Source organism: Leuciscus leuciscus (genome assembly GCF_965113295.1).
Source record: "Leuciscus leuciscus genome assembly, chromosome: 10".
In the NCBI taxonomy this organism is placed as follows: Eukaryota; Metazoa; Chordata; class Actinopteri; order Cypriniformes; family Leuciscidae; genus Leuciscus; species Leuciscus leuciscus.
The window spans coordinates 43,778,148-43,800,187 of record NC_138734.1 but is presented as its reverse complement, the minus strand read 5'-3'; the positions used below and the strand labels follow the sequence as shown (position 1 = coordinate 43,800,187).

The 22,040-nt window shown below is 37.0% G+C and overlaps 1 protein-coding gene across 2 annotated transcripts; it reads right to left on the bottom strand.

Moving 5' to 3' along the window:
• Window positions 1-1,756: 1,756 nt before the first annotated feature.
• On the bottom strand, window positions 1,757-20,621 carry dhdh.2 (dihydrodiol dehydrogenase, tandem duplicate 2). 2 transcript variants are annotated; one of them, XM_082182389.1, is made up of 8 exons: window positions 20,516-20,593; window positions 20,374-20,483; window positions 19,875-19,986; window positions 17,616-17,779; window positions 16,042-16,294; window positions 5,679-5,803; window positions 4,468-4,618; window positions 1,757-1,956 (listed from the first exon to the last, which is right to left on the bottom strand). In XM_082182389.1, exons 2-8 carry the CDS (start codon window positions 20,461-20,463, stop codon window positions 1,847-1,849), a joined length of 1,005 nt encoding a protein of 334 aa, XP_082038515.1. In that variant the 5' UTR covers window positions 20,464-20,483; window positions 20,516-20,593; the 3' UTR covers window positions 1,757-1,846. The 2 variants fall into 2 exon arrangements, with proteins under 2 accessions (XP_082038515.1, XP_082038514.1); XM_082182388.1 differs by having other exon boundaries at window positions 20,374-20,621.
• Between the last annotated feature and the right edge of the window lie 1,419 nt (window positions 20,622-22,040).

Here is a 22,040-nt window from a genome sequence, read left to right as displayed (position 1 = left end):
TTACTTTTAAAAAAAGTAAACCGTTACTTTACTTAGTTACCCCGTTTGGAAAGTAACTTTTTACGTTACTCGTTACTTTTATGTTACTTTTATGTTGCTTGACTTTGGGCAGAACCCAATATCTGTTCCTAAATATGTAGACATAAAGTTATACAATGGAGCATATAACATAGGCTAACAGGTAATTATTTTGTGCTCTTTATTATAAAAAATAGTATCAATTTCAAAAGAAAAAAAGTCCTTCTCATTGGCGCTGCTGTGTGCGGCAACTTTTATTCTCAGCCGGCTCTGCATCATGGGGTAGAGTGCGACACTCAGCGATGAGCCGCGTGCTCGCGCCACTTCTCTCCGCTCCGCTTCCCCTATCCACCGAACTTTAAATTTCGGCAACAGCCAATAAAGCTTCCCTGCTCTCTAACACCGGTGCGAATCGCGTCTTGATAACATAGGACAAAATGATATAGAAGACATAAGCTTAGTTTTCAGACATACGACTCACTCTATCAAGGGAGTAGGAGAAAAAAAAGAGATTTTGAGAGAATTTTTTTTTGTTTTGTTTAAAAGTACACATATTCAAGCTTTCTATATATTTCTCAGGTCTGTGAGACAAGTAGCTTATGAGTTTCGGTTAATTTACAGTAGTTTCAGTTTCAGTTCAGTTTGTTTATTTATAAAGCACATTTACACACGGCCACTGGCCGACCAAAGTGCTGTACATATAGTAAATAGCATTAATAAAAATTGGTAACAAATAATACTACACAGTTCAGAATGGAGCAATCATTGTAAGCTAAAAGCAGCAGTAAATAAATACGTTTTGAGGCATGACTTGAACTCAGACAGAGAGGAAGTCGATCTAATATAGAGTGGGAGCTTGTTCCACATTGTGGGGCCAGCCACTTCGAAAGCTCGGTCTCCCCTTGATTTTAGCCGGGTTTTATGGAGTATGGACAGGAGCTCCAGTTCACGCGCTGGTGCCGTCATGATTATTTTGCAAGCCATATTTACTTATTTATTAAAATCAGGCTATTAATTGGTTGGTAAAACATTGATTAAAATTAAGATACAATGAATACAAAACGAAATTCGTTTTAAAGAAAGTCTTTCTACAAAAACAAACTTAATAAAGTGGTCTAAATCATGTCTGCCCACTTCATTTATCTCCCGATATATTGCACAAAATTATGATCTTACTCACGCTTTTCACTTTTCATATAATCAACATAGATTAAATTATTTATTTATTTATTTAATTTAAACATAAATATGAAACTAAATAGTTTTCTTTAATTTACTTCTTATTTAATTCAGCCAACTGGTTGATAAAACATTGATTAAAATTAAGATACAATTAATACAAAACGAAATTCACTTTAAATACAGGTTTTCTACAAAAACAAACTTAATAAAGTGGTCAAAATCATGTCTCCACACTTCATTTGTCTCCCGATATATTGCGCAATATTTTTTTTTTATTTAATTTAAACATAAATATGAAACTAAATCGTTTTCTTCAGTTCTCAACAGTTCTCTTCTCTCAAGCGCGCAGCTGAGGCAGTGTCGCTGTCAAATATATCCATGGGAAAAGTAACGTTGCGCCGAATTGAAAAAGGAACTACGTTTCGTTACCAAATTTTTTGTAGTAACGCGTTACACTACTTTTTACCCAAAAAAGTAGTTACGTTACTGTAACGCGTTACTTTGTAACGCGTTACACACAACACTGGATAAGAGCAACCAGAAAGACACACATATCAACAGTATAGCAAGTTTGAGTTTATTTTGTGGTTGAACCAATGAAAAAAAGCACCCAACACCTTTTATTGACCTATTTTAATGAGGCAGCTCATTGGCTGTCCTGGCTGTAGACCACGCCCACCTGTCTCCTGGCTTCATCCATGATCTCCACCAGCAGAGCCGAGTCTGCGTGAGACATGAGGGAACTCTCCTTCAAACCTGCAATACATGATCAGAGTCCATGATTTTATGAGCTGAAGGTCATTAAACAAATAGTTCACCCAAAAATGACAATTAGCCCATGATTTACTCCAGTCATCGTTGGTGTATATGACATTCTTCTTTCAGACGAATACAATCAGTTATATTAAAAAATGTCCTGGCTCTTCCAAACTTTATAATGGCAGTGAATGGCTGTTTCTGTTTTGAAGTCCATCATAAGAGTGCATCTATCCATCATAAAAGTGCATCTATCCATCATAAAAGTGCATCTATCCATCATAAAAGTGCATCTATCCATCATAAAAGTGCATCTGTCCATCATAAAAGTGCATCTATCCATCATAAAAGTTCATCTATCCATCATAAAAGTGCATCTGTCCATCATAAAAGTGCATCTATCCATCATAAAAGTGCATCTATCCATCATAAAAGTGCATCTGTCCATCATAAAAGTCCATCTGTCCATCATAAAAGTCCATCTGTCCATCATAAAAGTGAATCTATCCATCATAAAAGTGCATCTGTCCATCATAAAAGTCCATCTGTCCATCATAAAAGTGCATCTATCCATCATAAAAGTGCATCTATCCATCATAAAAGTGCATCTGTCCATCATAAAAGTCCATCTGTCCATCATAAAAGTCCATCTGTCCATCATAAAAGTGCATCTGTCCATCATAAAAGTGCATCTGTCCATCATAAAAGTGCATCTATCCATCATAAAAGTGCATCTGTCCATCATAAAAGTCCATCTGTCCATCATAAAAGTGAATCTATCCATCATAAAAGTGCATCTGTCCATCATAAAAGTCCATCTGTCCATCATAAAAGTGCATCTATCCATCATAAAAGTGCATCTATCCATCATAAAAGTCCATCTGTCCATCATAAAAGTGCATCTGTCCATCATAAAAGTGCATCTGTCCATCATAAAAGTGCATCTATCCATCATAAAAGTCCATCTGTCCATCATAAAAGTCCATCTGTCCATCATAAAAGTGCATCTGTCCATCATAAAAGTCCATCTGTCCATCATAAAAGTGCATCTATCCATCATAAAAGTCCATCTATCCATCATAAAAGTCCATCTGTACATCATAAAAGTGCATCTATCCATCATAAAAGTGCATCTGTCCATCATAAAAGTGCATCTGTCCATCATAAAAGTGCATCTATCCATCATAAAAGTCCATCTGTCCATCATAAAAGTCCATCTGTCCATCATAAAAGTGCATCTGTCCATCATAAAAGTCCATCTGTCCATCATAAAAGTGCATCTATCCATCATAAAAGTCCATCTATCCATCATAAAAGTGCATCTATCCATCATAAAAGTGCATCTATCCATCATAAAAGTGCATCTATCCATCATAAAAGTCCATCTGTCCATCATAAAAGTTCATCTATCCATCATAAAAGTGCATCTGTCCATCATAAAAGTTCATCTATCCATCATAAAAGTGCATCTATCCATCATAAAAGTCCATCTGTACATCATAAAAGTGCATCTGTCCATCATAAAAGTTCATCTATCCATCATAAAAGTGCATCTGTACATCATAAAAGTGCATCTATCCATCATAAAAGTGCATCTGTCCATCATAAAAGTCCATCTGTCCATCATAAAAGTGCATCTATCCATCATAAAAGTCCATCTATCCATCATAAAAGTCCATCTGTACATCATAAAAGTGCATCTATCCATCATAAAAGTGCATCTGTCCATCATAAAAGTGCATCTGTCCATCATAAAAGTGCATCTGTCCATCATAAAAGTCCATCTGTCCATCATAAAAGTGCATCTGTCCATCATAAAAGTTCATCTATCCATCATAAAAGTGCATCTGTACATCATAAAAGTCCATCTGTCCATCATAAAAGTGCATCTGTCCATCATAAAAGTGCATCTATCCATCATAAAAGTCCATCTGTACATCATAAAAGTCCATCTGTCCATCATAAAAGTGCATCTGTCCATCATAAAAGTGCATCTATCCATCATAAAAGTCCATCTGTACATCATAAAAGTCCATCTGTCCATCATAAAAGTGCATCTGTCCATCATAAAAGTCCATCTATCCATCATAAAAGTCCATCTGTCCATCATAAAAGTGCATCTGTCCATCATAAAAGTCCATCTATCCATCATAAAAGTCCATCTGTACATCATAAAAGTCCATCTGTCCATCATAAAAGTCCATCTGTCCATCATAAAAGTCCATCTATCCATCATAAAAGTGATGAGTTTGTGTAAGAAAAACAGTGACCTTTATTAAGTTTTAAATATGGATATTTTACTTACACAAATGCAGAAACAGCCATTAATTGCCATTATAAAGTTTGGAAGAGCCAGGATATGTTTTAACATAACTCTGATTGTATGTCATGTCATATACACCTAGGATGACTTCAGTCTGAGTAAATCAAGGGCTAATTAGAATTTTTGAATGAACTATCCCTTTAATCCAGCAATCCACATTGACATTAGTCCTATGATGCCGTGATGACCTTTGAGCAGGCAGTGCCGGACCTCTTCTGCCTCGTAACGCATGCCTGTGCTGTTGATGAAGTTCAGCGGGAGAGCGGGGTCAGGCAGCGGATACTGAGTCTCCACACCGTTCACCAGCAGAGACGTCGGACACCACATGTGAGCCGGAATCTGACACACACAAACAACAGAAGATGCAAACGTGCTGGAAAACTCACAGACGGATCATTCCTGTACTTCCACTGATAAACCAAAGGTAATGGGTTTGATTCCCAGGGAATCCTGCATTCTTCACTTGAAATTGAGAAATCTGTGTGAGGTTTATATAATAATACACTGATGATGATGATGAAGAAGACAAGCTCCAAGCATTTGGAAACACATCTTTTTAAAGTTAATTAAAAAATGTACTTTACACGACACTTTACAATAAGGTCCTGTTAGTAAATAGTTGTTATTGCATTAATTAACAATAAGCAAAAGATTTGTTTCAGTATTTATTAATCTTTCTTAAGCACAAGTAGAACTATTCATGGTTAGTTCATGTCAGCTCAGGTCCATTAAATAATATTAACAGATACAACTTTTTATTGTAATAATGTATTAGTAAATGTTGACATTAACTTTAATAAATGCTTTGAAAGTGTTTTTTATTGTTAGTTCATGTTTATTAACGTAGTTACCTAATATTAACAAATGGATCCTTACTGTTACCTTATTAAACATTGCATATTATTAAATAAAAAAAGAATACATTTGCTTATTAAATATACTGTAAGTATTTTAAGTCCCTTTAGTCATTGTATTAATACTTGTCAACTATGTTAATACAGGTGTGTGTGTGTGTATATATATATGTTTTTTTTTTATGCTTTACATGTTGTTTTTATGACCTATAAAGCACATTTAGATTCATTTTATGCATGAAAGGTGAAATACAAATGAATAAAAAGTATTATTATTATAAAGTAATGTGCACTGCAGGCCTGCATCAGATTCAGTCAAAGTCACTTTAAATAAAAGCATCTGCCGAATGAATGTAAATGTAAATAATCTGAATCACGATCACGAGATGTTTGGGTGTAAGTGATTTAGTTTCAATAGTACAGCAATAATTTGACTTTAAAAGCTGCATTTGCCAGAATATGACAGCAGTTACAGTAATATATGATCAAATATTCACCCGATCTCAGTTGAGAGCAGTTCTACACGAGCAGGAACGAGAACAGACCTTGATGGTGCCTTTGGTCCCGACGATGACGGCTTCGTTCGGAAGTTTAGTGGAGATCGTGCAGGTGCAGACGGCCATCCTGTGTCCTGAGAACATCAGTGTGACGATCATCGCTTCATCTACACCTGTGGATAAAAGTGCATCTGTCCATCATAAAAGTGCATCTATCCATCATAAAAGTGCATCTGTCCATCATAAAAGTGCATCTATCCATCATAAAAGTGCATCTGTCCATCATAAAAGTGCATCTATCCATCATAAGTGCATCTGTCCATCATAAAAGTGCATCTATCCATCATAAGTGCATCTGTCCATCATAAAAGTGCATCTGTCCATCATAAAAGTGCATCTATCCATCATAAGTGCATCTGTCCATCATAGTGCATCTGTCCATCATAAGTGCATCTGTCCATCATAAGTGCATCTGTCCATCATAAGTGCATCTATCCATCATAAGTGCATCTATCCATCATAAGTGCATCTGTCCATCATAAGTGCATCATAAGTGCATCTGTCCATCATAAGTGCATCTATCCATCATAAGTGCATCTATCCATCATAAGTGCATCTATCCATCATAAGTGCATCTATCCATCATAAGTGCATCTGTCCATCATAAGTGCATCTGTCCATCATAAGTGCATCTGTCCATCATAAGTGCATCTATCCATCATAAGTGCATCTATCCATCATAAGTGCATCTATCCATCATAAGTGCATCTGTCCATCATAAGTGCATCTGTCCATCATAGTGCATCTATCCATCATAAGTGCATCTGTCCATCATAAAAGTGCATCTATCCATCATAAGTGCATCTGTCCATCATAAGTGCATCTATCCATCATAAGTGCATCTATCCATCATAAGTGCATCTGTCCATCATAAAAGTGCATCTATCCATCATAAGTGCATCTGTCCATCATAAAAGTGCATCTGTCCATCATAAGTGCATCTGTCCATCATAAGTGCATCTGTCCATCATAAAAGTGCATCTGTCCATCATAAAAGTGCATCTGTCCATCATAAGTGCATCTCTCATCATAAGTGCATCTGTCCATCATAAGTGCATCTCTCATCATAAGTGCATCTGTCCATCATAAAAGTGCATCTGTCCATCATAAAAGTGCATCTGTCCATCATAAGTGCATCTCTCATCATAAGTGCATCTGTCCATCATAAAAGTGCATCTGTCCATCATAAGTGCATCTATCCATCATAAGTGCATCTGTCCATCATAAGTGCATCTGTCCATCATAAAAGTGCATCTGTCCATCATAAAAGTGCATCTGTCCATCATAAGTGCATCTCTCATCATAAAAGTGCATCTATCCATCATAAAAGTGCATCTGTCCATCATAAAAGTGCATCTATCCATCATAAGTGCATCTGTCCATCATAAGTGCATCTGTCCATCATAAGTGCATCTCTCATCATAAAAGTGCATCTATCCATCATAAAAGTGCATCTGTCCATCATAAAAGTGCATCTGTCCATCATAAAAGTGCATCTGTCCATCATAAAAGTGCATCTGTCCATCATAAAAGTGCATCTGTCCATCATAAGTGCATCTGTCCATCATAAAAGTGCATCTGTCCATCATAAAAGTGCATCTGTCCATCATAAGTGCATCTGTCCATCATAAGTGCATCTGTCCATCATAAAAGTGCATCTGTCCATCATAAGTGCATCTGTCCATCATAAGTGCATCTCTCATCATAAAAGTGCATCTATCCATCATAAGTGCATCTATCCATCATAAAAGTGCATCTGTCCATCATAAGTGCATCTCTCATCATAAAAGTGCATCTGTCCATCATAAAAGTGCATCTATCCATCATAAAAGTGCATCTGTCCATCATAAGTGCATCTCTCATCATAAAAGTGCATCTATCCATCATAAGTGCATCTATCCATCATAAAAGTGCATCTGTCCATCATAAGTGCATCTCTCATCATAAAAGTGCATCTGTCCATCATAAAAGTGCATCTATCCATCATAAAAGTGCATCTGTCCATCATAAGTGCATCTCTCATCATAAAAGTGCATCTGTCCATCATAAGTGCATCTCTCATCATAAAAGTGCATCTATCCATCATAAAAGTGCATCTGTCCATCATAAAAGTGCATCTGTCCATCATAAGTGCATCTGTCCATCATAAGTGCATCTGTCCATCATAAGTGCATCTATCCATCATAAAAGTGCATCTGTCCATCATAAAAGTGCATCTGTCCATCATAAAAGTGCATCTGTCCATCATAAGTGCATCTGTCCATCATAAGTGCATCTCTCATCATAAGTGCATCTGTCCATCATAAAAGTGCATCTGTCCATCATAAGTGCATCTATCCATCATAAAAGTGCATCTCTCATCATAAAAGTGCATCTATCCATCATAAAAGTGCATCTGTCCATCATAAAAGTGCATCTATCCATCATAAAAGTGCATCTGTCCATCATAAAAGTGCATCTGTCCATCATAAGTGCATCTGTCCATCATAAGTGCATCTGTCCATCATAAGTGCATCTATCCATCATAAAAGTGCATCTGTCCATCATAAAAGTGCATCTGTCCATCATAAAAGTGCATCTGTCCATCATAAAAGTGCATCTGTCCATCATAAGTGCATCTATCCATCATACAAGTGCATCTGTCCATCATAAGTGCATCTATCCATCATAAAAGTGCATCTGTCCATCATACAAGTGCATCTGTCCATCATAAAAGTGCATCTGTCCATCATAAGTGCATCTGTCCATCATAAGTGCATCTGTCCATCATAAGTGCATCTATCCATCATAAAAGTGCATCTGTCCATCATAAAAGTGCATCTCTCATCATAAAAGTGCATCTGTCCATCATAAGTGCATCTCTCATCATAAAAGTGCATCTATCCATCATAAAAGTGCATCTGTCCATCATAAAAGTGCATCTATCCATCATAAAAGTGCATCTATCCATCATAAAAGTGCATCTGTCCATCATAAGTGCATCTCTCATCATAAAAGTGCATCTATCCATCATAAAAGTGCATCTGTCCATCATAAAAGTGCATCTATCCATCATAAAAGTGCATCTATCCATCATAAAAGTGCATCTGTCCATCATAAGTGCATCTCTCATCATAAAAGTGCATCTATCCATCATAAAAGTGCATCTGTCCATCATAAAAGTGCATCTGTCCATCATAAAAGTGCATCTGTCCATCATAAAAGTGCATCTCTCATCATAAAAGTGCATCTATCCATCATAAAAGTGCATCTGTCCATCATAAAAGTGCATCTATCCATCATAAAAGTGCATCTGTCCATCATAAGTGCATCTCTCATCATAAAAGGGCATCTCTCATCATAAAAGTGCATCTCTCATCATAAAAGTGCATCTATCCATCATAAAAGTGCATCTGTCCATCATAAAAGTGCATCTCTCATCATAAAAGTGCATCTATCCATCATAAAAGTGCATCTGTCCATCATAAAAGTGCATCTGTCCATCATAAGTGCATCTCTCATCATAAAAGTGCATCTATCCATCATAAGTGCATCTCTCATCATAAAAGTGCATCTATCCATCATAAAAGTGCATCTGTCCATCATAAAAGTGCATCTGTCCATCATAAGTGCATCTGTCCATCATAAGTGCATCTATCCATCATACAAGTGCATCTGTCCATCATAAGTGCATCTATCCATCATAAGTGCATCTGTCCATCATAAAAGTGCATCTATCCATCATAAGTGCATCTGTCCATCATAGTGCATCTATCCATCATAAGTGCATCTGTCCATCATAAAAGTGCATCTGTCCATCATAAGTGCATCTGTCCATCATAAGTGCATCTATCCATCATAAGTGCATCTATCCATCATAAGTGCATCTGTCCATCATAAGTGCATCTGTCCATCATAAGTGCATCTGTCCATCATAAAAGTGCATCTATCCATCATAAGTGCATCTGTCCATCATAAGTGCATCTGTCCATCATAAGTGCATCTGTCCATCATAAAAGTGCATCTGTCCATCATAAGTGCATCTGTCCATCATAAAAGTGCATCTGTCCATCATAAGTGCATCTATCCATCATAAAAGTGCATCTGTCCATCATAAGTGCATCTCTCATCATAAAAGTGCATCTGTCCATCATAAAAGTGCATCTATCCATCATAAAAGTGCATCTGTCCATCATAAGTGCATCTGTCCATCATAAGTGCATCTGTCCATCATAAAAGTGCATCTGTCCATCATAAGTGCATCTATCCATCATAAAAGTGCATCTGTCCATCATAAGTGCATCTCTCATCATAAAAGTGCATCTATCCATCATAAGTGCATCTGTCCATCATAAGTGCATCTCTCATCATAAAAGTGCATCTATCCATCATAAAAGTGCATCTGTCCATCATAAAAGTGCATCTGTCCATCATAAGTGCATCTGTCCATCATAAGTGCATCTATCCATCATAAAAGTGCATCTGTCCATCATAAAAGTGCATCTGTCCATCATAAGTGCATCTATCCATCATACAAGTGCATCTGTCCATCATAAGTGCATCTATCCATCATAAAAGTGCATCTGTCCATCATACAAGTGCATCTGTCCATCATAAAAGTGCATCTGTCCATCATAAGTGCATCTATCCATCATACAAGTGCATCTGTCCATCATAAGTGCATCTATCCATCATAAAAGTGCATCTGTCCATCATAAAAGTGCATCTGTCCATCATAAGTGCATCTGTCCATCATAAGTGCATCTGTCCATCATAAGTGCATCTATCCATCATAAAAGTGCATCTCTCATCATAAAAGTGCATCTGTCCATCATAAGTGCATCTCTCATCATAAAAGTGCATCTATCCATCATAAAAGTGCATCTGTCCATCATAAAAGTGCATCTGTCCATCATAAAAGTGCATCTGTCCATCATAAAAGTGCATCTGTCCATCATAAAAGTGCATCTATCCATCATAAAAGTGCATCTGTCCATCATAAGTGCATCTCTCATCATAAAAGTGCATCTATCCATCATAAGTGCATCTCTCATCATAAAAGTGCATCTGTCCATCATAAAAGTGCATCTGTCCATCATAAAAGTGCATCTCTCATCATAAAAGTGCATCTATCCATCATAAAAGTGCATCTGTCCATCATAAAAGTGCATCTATCCATCATAAAAGTGCATCTGTCCATCATAAGTGCATCTCTCATCATAAAAGTGCATCTATCCATCATAAGTGCATCTCTCATCATAAAAGTGCATCTATCCATCATAAAAGTGCATCTGTCCATCATAAAAGTGCATCTCTCATCATAAAAGTGCATCTCTCATCATAAAAGTGCATCTCTCATCATAAAAGTGCATCTCTCATCATAAAAGTGCATCTGTCCATCATAAGTGCATCTCTCATCATAAAAGTGCATCTATCCATCATAAGTGCATCTCTCATCATAAAAGTGCATCTATCCATCATAAAAGTGCATCTGTCCATCATAAAAGTGCATCTGTCCATCATAAGTGCATCTGTCCATCATAAGTGCATCTATCCATCATACAAGTGCATCTGTCCATCATAAGTGCATCTATCCATCATAAAAGTGCATCTGTCCATCATAAAAGTGCATCTGTCCATCATAAAAGTGCATCTCTCATCATAAAAGTGCATCTCTCATCATAAAAGTGCATCTGTCCATCATAAGTGCATCTATCCATCATACAAGAGCATCTGTCCATCATAAGTGCATCTATCCATCATAAAAGTGCATCTGTCCATCATAAAAGTGCATCTGTCCATCATAAGTGCATCTATCCATCATAAAAGTGCATCTGTCCATCATAAAAGTGCATCTGTCCATCATAAAAGTGCATCTGTCCATCATAAAAGTGCATCTGTCCATCATAAGTGCATCTATCCATCATAAAAGTGCATCTATCCATCATAAAAGTGCATCTATCCATCATAAAAGTGCATCTGTCCATCATAAAAGTGCATCTGTCCATCATAAAAGTGCATCTGTCCATCATAAAAGTGCATCTGTCCATCATAAGTGCATCTATCCATCATAAAAGTGCATCTATCCATCATAAAAGTGCATCGGTCCATCATAAGTGCATCTGTCCATCATAAGTGCATCTATCCATCATAAAAGTGCATATGATAATAATCCTAAATGTTTCTTGATCATCAACTCATCATATTAGAATGATTTGTGAAGGATCATGTGACACTGAAGACTGGAGTAATGATGCTGAAAATTCTGCTTTGATCACAGGAATAAATTACACTTTACTATATATTCACATAGAAAGCTTTTTCCAATTGAGACAACTCACCAAGGTGAAATCATTTCTGTCTTCTAGAGACTTCAAGACTTCTCCACATTTTGATCTCATCACGTCTAGATTATTGTAATGGCCTCTATATAGGCATTAGTCAGGCCTCTCTCTCTAGACTGCAGACGCTTGTTGACAGGGACACGAAAGCGCGAACATATTACACCTGTTCTTTCCTCTCTTCACTGGTTGCCAATCTATTTTAGAATTAACTTCAAAATTTTGATGTTTGTTTTTAAATCGCTTCATGGCCTTGCTCCTCAGTATATGTCAGAACTGATTAGGCAATACGCTCCGTCAAGAGCGCTTAGGTCTGCTGACCATTTGCTTTTGGTTGTCCCTCGGGTGAAATTAAAAAGCAGAAGTGAAAGAGCATTTGCAGTAGCAGGACCGAAGCTGTGGAATAGTTTGCCCCTGCACATCAGACAGGCTCAAACCCTTGATACTTTTATAAGGAAACATGGAATTAGTTTCCATTGTTATGCTGATGACACTCAAATATATATTTCATCAAGGCCGGATGAAAACGCAAAATTTTCCAAATTGACAGAGTGTGTTAAAGATATAAAAGATTGGATGACGCGTAATTTTCTTTTATTAAATCCAGACAAGACAGAAGTAATACTTATCGGTTCAAAAAACCGCCCACAAAACCTTGCACAATACAACTTTAACATCATAGGATGTCCTGTTACTTTATCCTCTACAGTAAAAGACCTGGGTGTTATACTCGATTGCAACCTGTCTTTTGAAAATCATATTTCATATGTTACAAAAACAGCCTTTTTCCACCTTAGAAACATTGCTAAGCTACGTAATATGCTATCAGTTTCTGATGCAGAAAAGTTAGTTCATGCATTCATGACCTCGAGACTGGATTACTGTAATGCTTTATTAGCTGGTTGTCCTGCATCCTCAATAAACAAGCTACAGTTAGTCCAAAATGCCGCCGCTAGAGTTCTTACGAGATCAAGAAAATATGATCATATAACACCGATTTTATCATCACTGCATTGGTTACCTATAAAGCTCCGTATTAATTACAAGGTATTGCTACTGACTTATAAAGCCCTAAACGGCTTAGCTCCAGTCTATTTAACGGATCTTTTATCACCCTATAATCCATCGCGCTCTTTAAGATCACTAAATTCAAGGCTTTTGGTCATACCTAGGATATCCAGAACCACCAAAGGAGGGAGAGCATTTTCACATTTGGCTCCAAAACTCTGGAATAGTCTTCCTGATACTGTTCGTTGCTCAGACTCGCTCTCCCAGTTTAAAACTAGATTAAAGTCGCATCTCTTCAGCCAGGCATTCATATAATCCCACAGTTCAAACTACAATCCGGCCTCTAGCTCATAAATGCCAGAGGAGAACTGGCCCCCGACTGAGCCTGGGTTCTCCCAAGGTTTTTTTTCTCCATTAGGTCACCTGATGGAGTTTTAGGACACCATTAGGTCACCTGATGGAGTTTTAGGACACCATTAGGTCACCTGATGGAGTTTTAGGACACCATTAGGTCACCTGATGGAGTTTTAGGACACCATTAGGTCACCTGATGGAGTTTTAGGACACCATTAGGTCACTTGATGGAGTTTTTCGGTTCCTTGCCACTGTTGCCTTTGGCTTGCTCAGTTGGGGATATTTTGGGGATATTTAATTTAATTTTATCAATCAATAAATTCCTCTTGAAACAAACTTTGTTGTATTATTTAAATTTAATACTGTGAAGCTGCTTTGATACAATCTGTATTGTGAAAAGCGCTATACAAATAAACTTGACTTGACTTGACTTTTAAATCGAATCTCAAAACTCACTACTACAGTTTGGCATTTCACGCTATGTGAGAGTATTGTTTTATTTATTTAAAAAAAAATGTATTCCTTTTATTTTAAGTCATGTTGGTTGTTTGCATTATTGATAAAGGATATGTGTGTACAGCACTTTGTTAAACACCTGGGCCCGTATTCATAAAGATTCTAAGAATCCTCTAAGAAAACTCTTAATTTAGCTTAAAAACTTTTACGTAGGAGTCTTAGCTTAAGAGCGATTCGGGACCGATCTGAGAGCAGCTCTGAGTAAGGAAAAGACAAAAACTTTCATCTTAGTGAGGAGGCGGGGTTGACCCCGTTGCTATGTATGACACAATCTTTTGAAGACTGTGATTGGTTGGTTGTCCAAGAAGAAGAAAAAAAAAAGTGATTTTAAGTATAGGGTCTATTCTAAAGCCTTCACTTTGAAATTACATGCGTCATTTTTCCTATTTGACCGTTCTCACACACACACACACACACAGACACACACACACACACACACACACACACACACACACACACACACACACACACACACACACATTATATATATAAATCCTTTTTTTATTTTTATTTACCATGCTGTTAATTTCCTATAAGGTATTTGATTGGCTTAGAATGATAAAAATTGTTCCACTCTTTCCAATTCCACTGATTGCTGGCATGTCTATTCAAGTGGTGGTTTTAATGTTGGTTTGAATGTTGGTTTTAATGTATCAAACATAGAATTTTCCCAGTTGCCAAATATCGTAATGTAGTGATTACTTTCATTTCTGGCGCTATGGCATATGCGCTGTATCGGAGATGTTAGCGTGTCTCTAAAAAGATCAGTCACAAACATGATCCCTGCACGATCTAATCTATAGCGTCTTATTAACTCACTGTCATCCATTGTCTGCAACACATTTCTTCTCCCTCTTCGTCTTTCTGCCATTTTCTCCTCTGCTAAAGAAACTCTTAAGCCTCTTAAAAGTCCTCGTCCGTGCTCCTAACAATTTTGACCTTAAAGGGATACTTCACCGTTTTTTCATATTAAACTATGTTATTCCCTTAACTAAGACGAGTTGATACATACCTCTATCGTCTCAGTGCGTGCACTAAATCCCTCTGTCTTGCGGCGAAACTTTGTTAGCCCAGTTCATTTAATATGGGCCAAGCAGAGAAGCTACCAAACACCTCCACGTTTTCCCTATTTAAATACAGTTACTCGCGAAGTGTAACTCGACCTAGGACGGTGACACAAAACAAAACGTTGCGCTTTTCTAAGCGTGTAAAATGGATAACTATTTTGTATGGCGGAATACCATAGCAAGTGCTTGTAAGCACTTCGACTTGGCGCAGTAATATCTTCACTAGAGGGAGCGGGGGCCGGTGAGAGGATTTTTCACGAGTGAAGATATTACTGCGCCAAGTCGAAGTGCTTACAAGCACTTGCTATGGTATTCCGCCATACAAAATAGTTATCCATTTTACACGCTTAGAAAAGCGCAACGTTTTGTTTTGTGTCACCGTCCTAGGTCGAGTTACACTTCGCGAGTAACTGTATTTAAATAGGGAAAACGTGGAGGTGTTTGGTATCTTCTCTGCTTGGCCCATATTAAATGAACTGGGCTAACAAAGTTTCGCCGCAAGACAGAGGGATTTAGTGCACGCACTGAGACGATAGAGGTATGTATCAACTCGTCTTAGTTAAGGGAATAACATAGTTTAATATGAAAAAACGGTGAAGTATCCCTTTAAGACCTCTTTTAAGGGTTAAGATGCTTTCTGAATTACTTTTTTCTTTACTAGGATTTTTTCTTTAATTTTAAGAGTAAACGCCCACATTTCGAAGAATTTTCTTAGAATTTTGTCACTAGGAGCTACTCTTTGCATTAAGATTCTTTATGAATACGGGCCCTGTTGTTTTTAAAAAGTGCTATATAAATAAACTTTGACTTGACTGAAAACAGCGGTTTTACATTGGAATAATATTTCAAAATTTTTACTGTTTTTCTTGTTAGTATTTTTAATCAAATAAATGCATCCTTGATGAGCAGAAGAGACTTGTTTTAAAAACATTAAGAATCTTACAGATCCAAAACTATTGAACGGCAGTGTAAGTATATATTTTATATATTATTATTATTATTATTATTATTAACATGCATCAAATATGATCCAAGTGTCAATAATCATCATCATCAGTTTGGCCTGTAATATCTTGAGTTCAGTACCGGTGTCCAGACAGAATCCCGTTGCTTGTACGCGCTCCGGTTTCTCTCCGCTGAACACCATGAGCACAAACTGCAGACAGTAGATGCCGATGTCGATCAGCGCTCCTCCTCCCAGATCCTTCTCCACGGCCCGGGACACATGCATGAGAGGCCACCCGAAATCTGCTCGCACCAGCTTCACCTCGCCCACCTCGTCCCGGGACAGCAGCCGGCGGATCTCAGCCGAGGCCGGGAAGAAGCGGGTCCAGACCGCCTGCAGAACACACCAAGCATTCATAGGGGATCATTAATAGTAATGATGATGATAAACTATTACTATTTTTTATTAAAAAACATGTTTTAGTAATTAATACTATAAATATAAATGTATTAGTTATAACTAATAAATGATGATAATAAAAAAAAAAAATATTAGTAATAAATAATTTAAATATTAATTTTAAAAACTAACTTAAATGAATGTGTCCAAATGCCTGAAGCTCGTCTTATTTCTCATCAGTGTGAACCAAGTATATGGTGTATAAATATAGTATAATATATAAAAAAATACTGACACCCATACAAGCGCACAAACATTAATCATAATTATTAATAATATTAATAAATAATTAAAATATGTATTTTATATTTCAATTATTGCAGTACAGAATGCAATCCAAACACAAAACAAGTACCATAATTAACACATAAAATACATATTTTAATTATATATTAATATTATTAATAATTATTATTAATGTGTATCTGCTTTTATGGGTGTCAGTATATAATATTTATTTTTATATATAATATTTATTTATTTGTTATATTATATTTATACACCTGCAAATATTCCAATGAAATTCTATACCTGGTTCACACTGATGAAGAATAAGACGAGCTCCAGGCATTTGGACACATATTCATTTAATTTAGTTTTTAAAATTAATATTTGAAATGGTATTTATTACTAATTAATATTTTTTATTATCATCATAATTTATTATTTATACCTAATAATTCATTCATATTTATATATTACATATTTAAAATAAAAAGTAGTAACATTAAATAAATTTGTTTAATAAAGTTAATGCATTTTAATCTCTTTAGTCATTGTATTACTTTTTTTTTAAATATATTTATTTGTAAACTTTTCCAAATCATTAATAATAAGCTTCAAACAATTACAAAGTTTTTTTTTTTTCCGCAATAATGCTAAATAATGCTACAAATATATAACAATAACAATAATAGTAATAAATAAATAAATACAAAATAGGTAAATAAACTTTAGGATAATGAACACATAATATCCTTAAATAAAAAAAATACTAATAATAATAATACATAACTAATATACATTTCAAATCTCTGACATAATTCGTGTTCTGTACATATAATATTATGACTGTAAAATCAATCACAACGGAAGTGATCATGCTTAAACCAATCTCTCCACAAACTTAGTTATACTGATCAATTAAAGGGGGAAAGTCTTCACACTATATTAAATTTCATAAAAATATTCTCATATTATTATTATGTTTTTTCTCTTAAAGCCTCTCTGTAATTTGAACAAAACCTCTGCTCACCTCCATGAGGAAGACGTCGTTCTTCTTCGCTGTGGCGATCAGTTCCCGAACTTCCTTCAGGTTCATGGCCAGCGGTTTCTCACACAGGATGTTCTTCTTAGAGTTCATGAAGAGAACACCCACCGCCAGATGATGAGGGTGGATCGTGCCCACATACACCACATCTGGAACACATCAGCATCTCTACACTCACTGCACATCTGGAACATCAGCGTCTATACACTCTCACTACACATCTGGAACACATCAGCATCTATACTCTCACTGCACATCTGGAACATCAGCATCTACACACTCACTACACATCTGGAACATCAGCATCTCTACACTCACTGCACATCTGGAACATCAGCGTCTATACACTCTCACTGCACATCTGGAACACATCAGCATCTCTACACTCACTGCACATCTGGAACATCAGCGTCTATACACTCTCACTGCACATCTGGAACACATCAGCATCTCTACACTCACTACACATCTGGAACATCAGCGTCTATACACTCTCACTGCACATCTGGAACACATCAGCATCTCTACACTCACTGCACATCTGGAACATCAGCGTCTATACACTCTCACTACATATCTGGAACATCAGCATCTATACACTCACTACACATCTGGAACACATCAACATCTATACACTCACTGCACATCTGGAACACATCAGCATCTATACACTCACAGAGCATCTGGAACATCAGCATCTACACACTCACTACACATCTGGAACACATCAACATCTCTACACTCACTGCACATCTGGAACACATCAGCATCTCTACACTCACTGCACATCTGGAACACATCAGCATCTCTACACTCACTGCACATCTGGAACATCAGCATCTACACACTCACTACACATCTGGAACACATCAGCATCTATACACACTCACTACACATCTGGAACACATCAGCATCTCTACACTCTCACTACACATCTGGAACACATCAGTATCTATACACTCACTGCACATCTGGAACACATCAGCATCTATACTCTCACTGCACATCTGGAACACATCAGCATTTCTACACTCTCACTGCACATCTGGAACACATCAGCATCTATACACTCACTGCACATCTGGAACATCAGCATCTATACACTCTCACTACACATCTGGAACACATCAGCATCTCTACACTCACTACACATCTGGAACACATCAGCATCTCTACACTCTCACTACACATCTGGAACACATCAGCATCTATACTCTCACTGCACATCTGGAACATCATCTCTACACTCTCACTACACATCTGGAACACATCAGCATCTATACTCTCACTACACATCTGGAACATCAGTATCTATACACTCTCACTACACATCTGGAACACATCAGCATCTCTACACTCTCACTACACATCTGGAACATAATTTCTACACTCACACTACACATCTGGAACATCATTTCTACACTCACACTACACATCTGGAACATCATCTCTACACTCTCACTACACATCTGCAACATCATTTCTACACTCACACTACACATCTCGAACATCATCTCTACACTCTCACTACACATCTGGAACATCATTTCTACACTCTCACTACTCTTAGTACTACCATTCTACTACTACTACTACTACTACTACTACTATACTGTTAATACAATACTTCTACTACCATACTACTGCTATACTACTACTATACTGTTACTACCATAATACTACTACTACCATATTGATAATACCATACTACTACTACTACTACTACTACTACCATATTAATGATACCACCATACTTCTACTACCATACTACTACTACTACCATATTAATGATACCACCATACTTCTACTACCATACTACTACTACTACTACTACTACTACCATATTAATGATACCACCATACTTCTACTACCATACTACTAGTAGCCTACCATACTACTACTACTATTGTTCTTTTGGCATGCCAGTGTGATTGTTACTGATGTGTTTATCATGTTACACAGCTTCAAATGTAATGCCCAAAACAAATTTCGACGATTAAAGTAATCTTACCAAAATAAATAATTAAATGTCAGTGTGTTAATATAATAACTGATTACATTTATAAAGTTTTTAATATAAATACATACACTTTGCAGTACTATAGTGGTTATAATTTTTTTTTTTTAAACAAAATAGAGGTTAGATATTTTCAACCTTGAGATGATTTTGACTATGTGAAAGGAGAACAGATTCTGATGGTAGTTTTGCACAGATGCTGTTCTGAGATCAGTATATTCTCTCACCGATCTCGGGATCTTTGGCCAGCTCTTCATAGCTGCCGTATGCGCGTGGGATGCCGTGCTTCTGCGCAAACTCCTGCGCATGCGTCAGCTCACGTGCACCAACAGCCACCACCTGTATTCAGCAGTAAAATTGCATAATTCTTACAATTATAACAAATAATACCAGATTTCATGTTTGATGTACATTATTTTAGATTTTACTTTACAATTTTTATTAAATATTAGTACGTACATGTACCGTTATTCTTGTAGTGCATAATTAAACGCTATACTACATGCAACAATGTATCTATGTTTGTGCATAATTAAACATTATATTGCATGCAACAATGTATCTATCCTATAATATGCAACAGTGTGTGAGTTGACGGTGTGTGTGTGTGTGTGTGTGTGTGTGTGTGTGTGTGTGTGTGTGTGTGTGTGTGTTGTGTATGTTTATCCTGTAGTTTGACACTGAGCTGAAGTTATTCAGCAGTTTCTCAGGTGTGTTTGTCTGTACCTGGTGTTGTTCTGGCGGGAGAGTCTTCAATGCCACTGTAAAGTCATGACTGATTTTCCCAGCGCTGCAGATTCCCCACCTGATCGACATGATGGCCCCTCTCTCTCTCTCTGTGTGTGTGTGTGTGTGTGTGTGTGTGTGTGTGTGTGTGTGTGTTAGATGGGCGCTTTCGAAACACGCTTGTGAAGCTTAGAAAGATTAGGTAAACATTATTTCGAATCAGTGAAGCGCGTGTCACACTACCAAAGTCACGTGGGCGTTACGTCATAACTGTTTCGAAACGTTTCGAAATGTCTAAGGTTCACCGCTAGGGGGCGATTATATTTTTAAGTTTTATAAATGTGTCGACATTTTTTTAATGACACATTTGAGTTTTAGTTAATAGTCACTTATTGGCGTGATTAACCAAGCTCACCATAAAACAAGCCCTACAATTGAATAAAATAACACATATTATGCAGTCACCTCATATTTAATGGTATTAGATGACTAGTTAATTGTATTGAATAGACCACACTGTCAATAAAACATTTGCTATTGGTTTGTAAAAGGTGTTTTCTGCATCTTCTGGCTGAGTTTTCCTTGCATTCACGCTGTTTTGTCTAGCAGGGTCACGAGCGTGTGGCGTTGAGCTTCGAATCAGTGAATCATTTTGTGAATGAATTGGTTCAATTGATTCAGAGTTTCGAAAAGCTTCGTTTCTCCAGTCACTACTGTAAGAACCAGCAGATGGTGACAAACTCTTTATTTCACAATTGAGCAGTGTGTACTGTTTATTACCCACTATATTTTAGTTTTATGTGAACCAGTTCATGTGAAATGGGAAAAGTGAAATGAGTTCGAGTTCACAATATGAACCAGTTCACAATTTGGGACCCAGGAATTGACTTTTGTCCATTATTATTATGGTTTTATACAGCCTTTATACAGGTTTATATATTAAGCCATATACAAAGGCTTTATTCCAGCCTTTGCATCTCACTCTACTCTTAGTATCCTGGGCTTGACTGAGACCTGGATTCGTCCAGAAGACTCAGCAACCCCAGCTGCTCTCTCTAGCAATAGCCGCGTTTCCACTGTCGGGCCAGTGCGAGCCAGGGCTTTTAACGGGCCGTGCCGGGCTAATAGCCTCGGGCTAATAGCACCGGGCCTGCGTTTCCACTGTCGGGCCAGAAGCTCCACAGCGCTTCACTAAAACACGCCCGTAACACGCCTCTCTGGAACAACGTCACACTAACCCATTCACCAACAAATGGAAGTTTTATCAGAAAACTAATCAGAAATCACTGGAAACAGCGTTGAAAACAAACATGATAAAAGCGGCCGTTTGCTGGCATTTTTGTTGTTTACTTGAATATTTAAAACCCAAGCATCGATGTTTTACCACAGGTTTACAATAAAAAGTGATACATTGATCATAATGAGTTAATTTATGTCAAAATTGCACATTAGTCACTCAGACATAAATTACCGTTAGGTCTATTTCACAAAAGAAAGAGGACACACTTACTTCTTCAGTCGCGTCTGTTACTGTTTATCTGGTAGTTACAGGACATATTTACATCACATTTAGAAAGAATGATAATTTCTACAAATATATGCCACCAAAAATACGACCTGAGGAGCTTTAGCAGCACTCTCTCGACTCCCATACAGATATTTTCAGA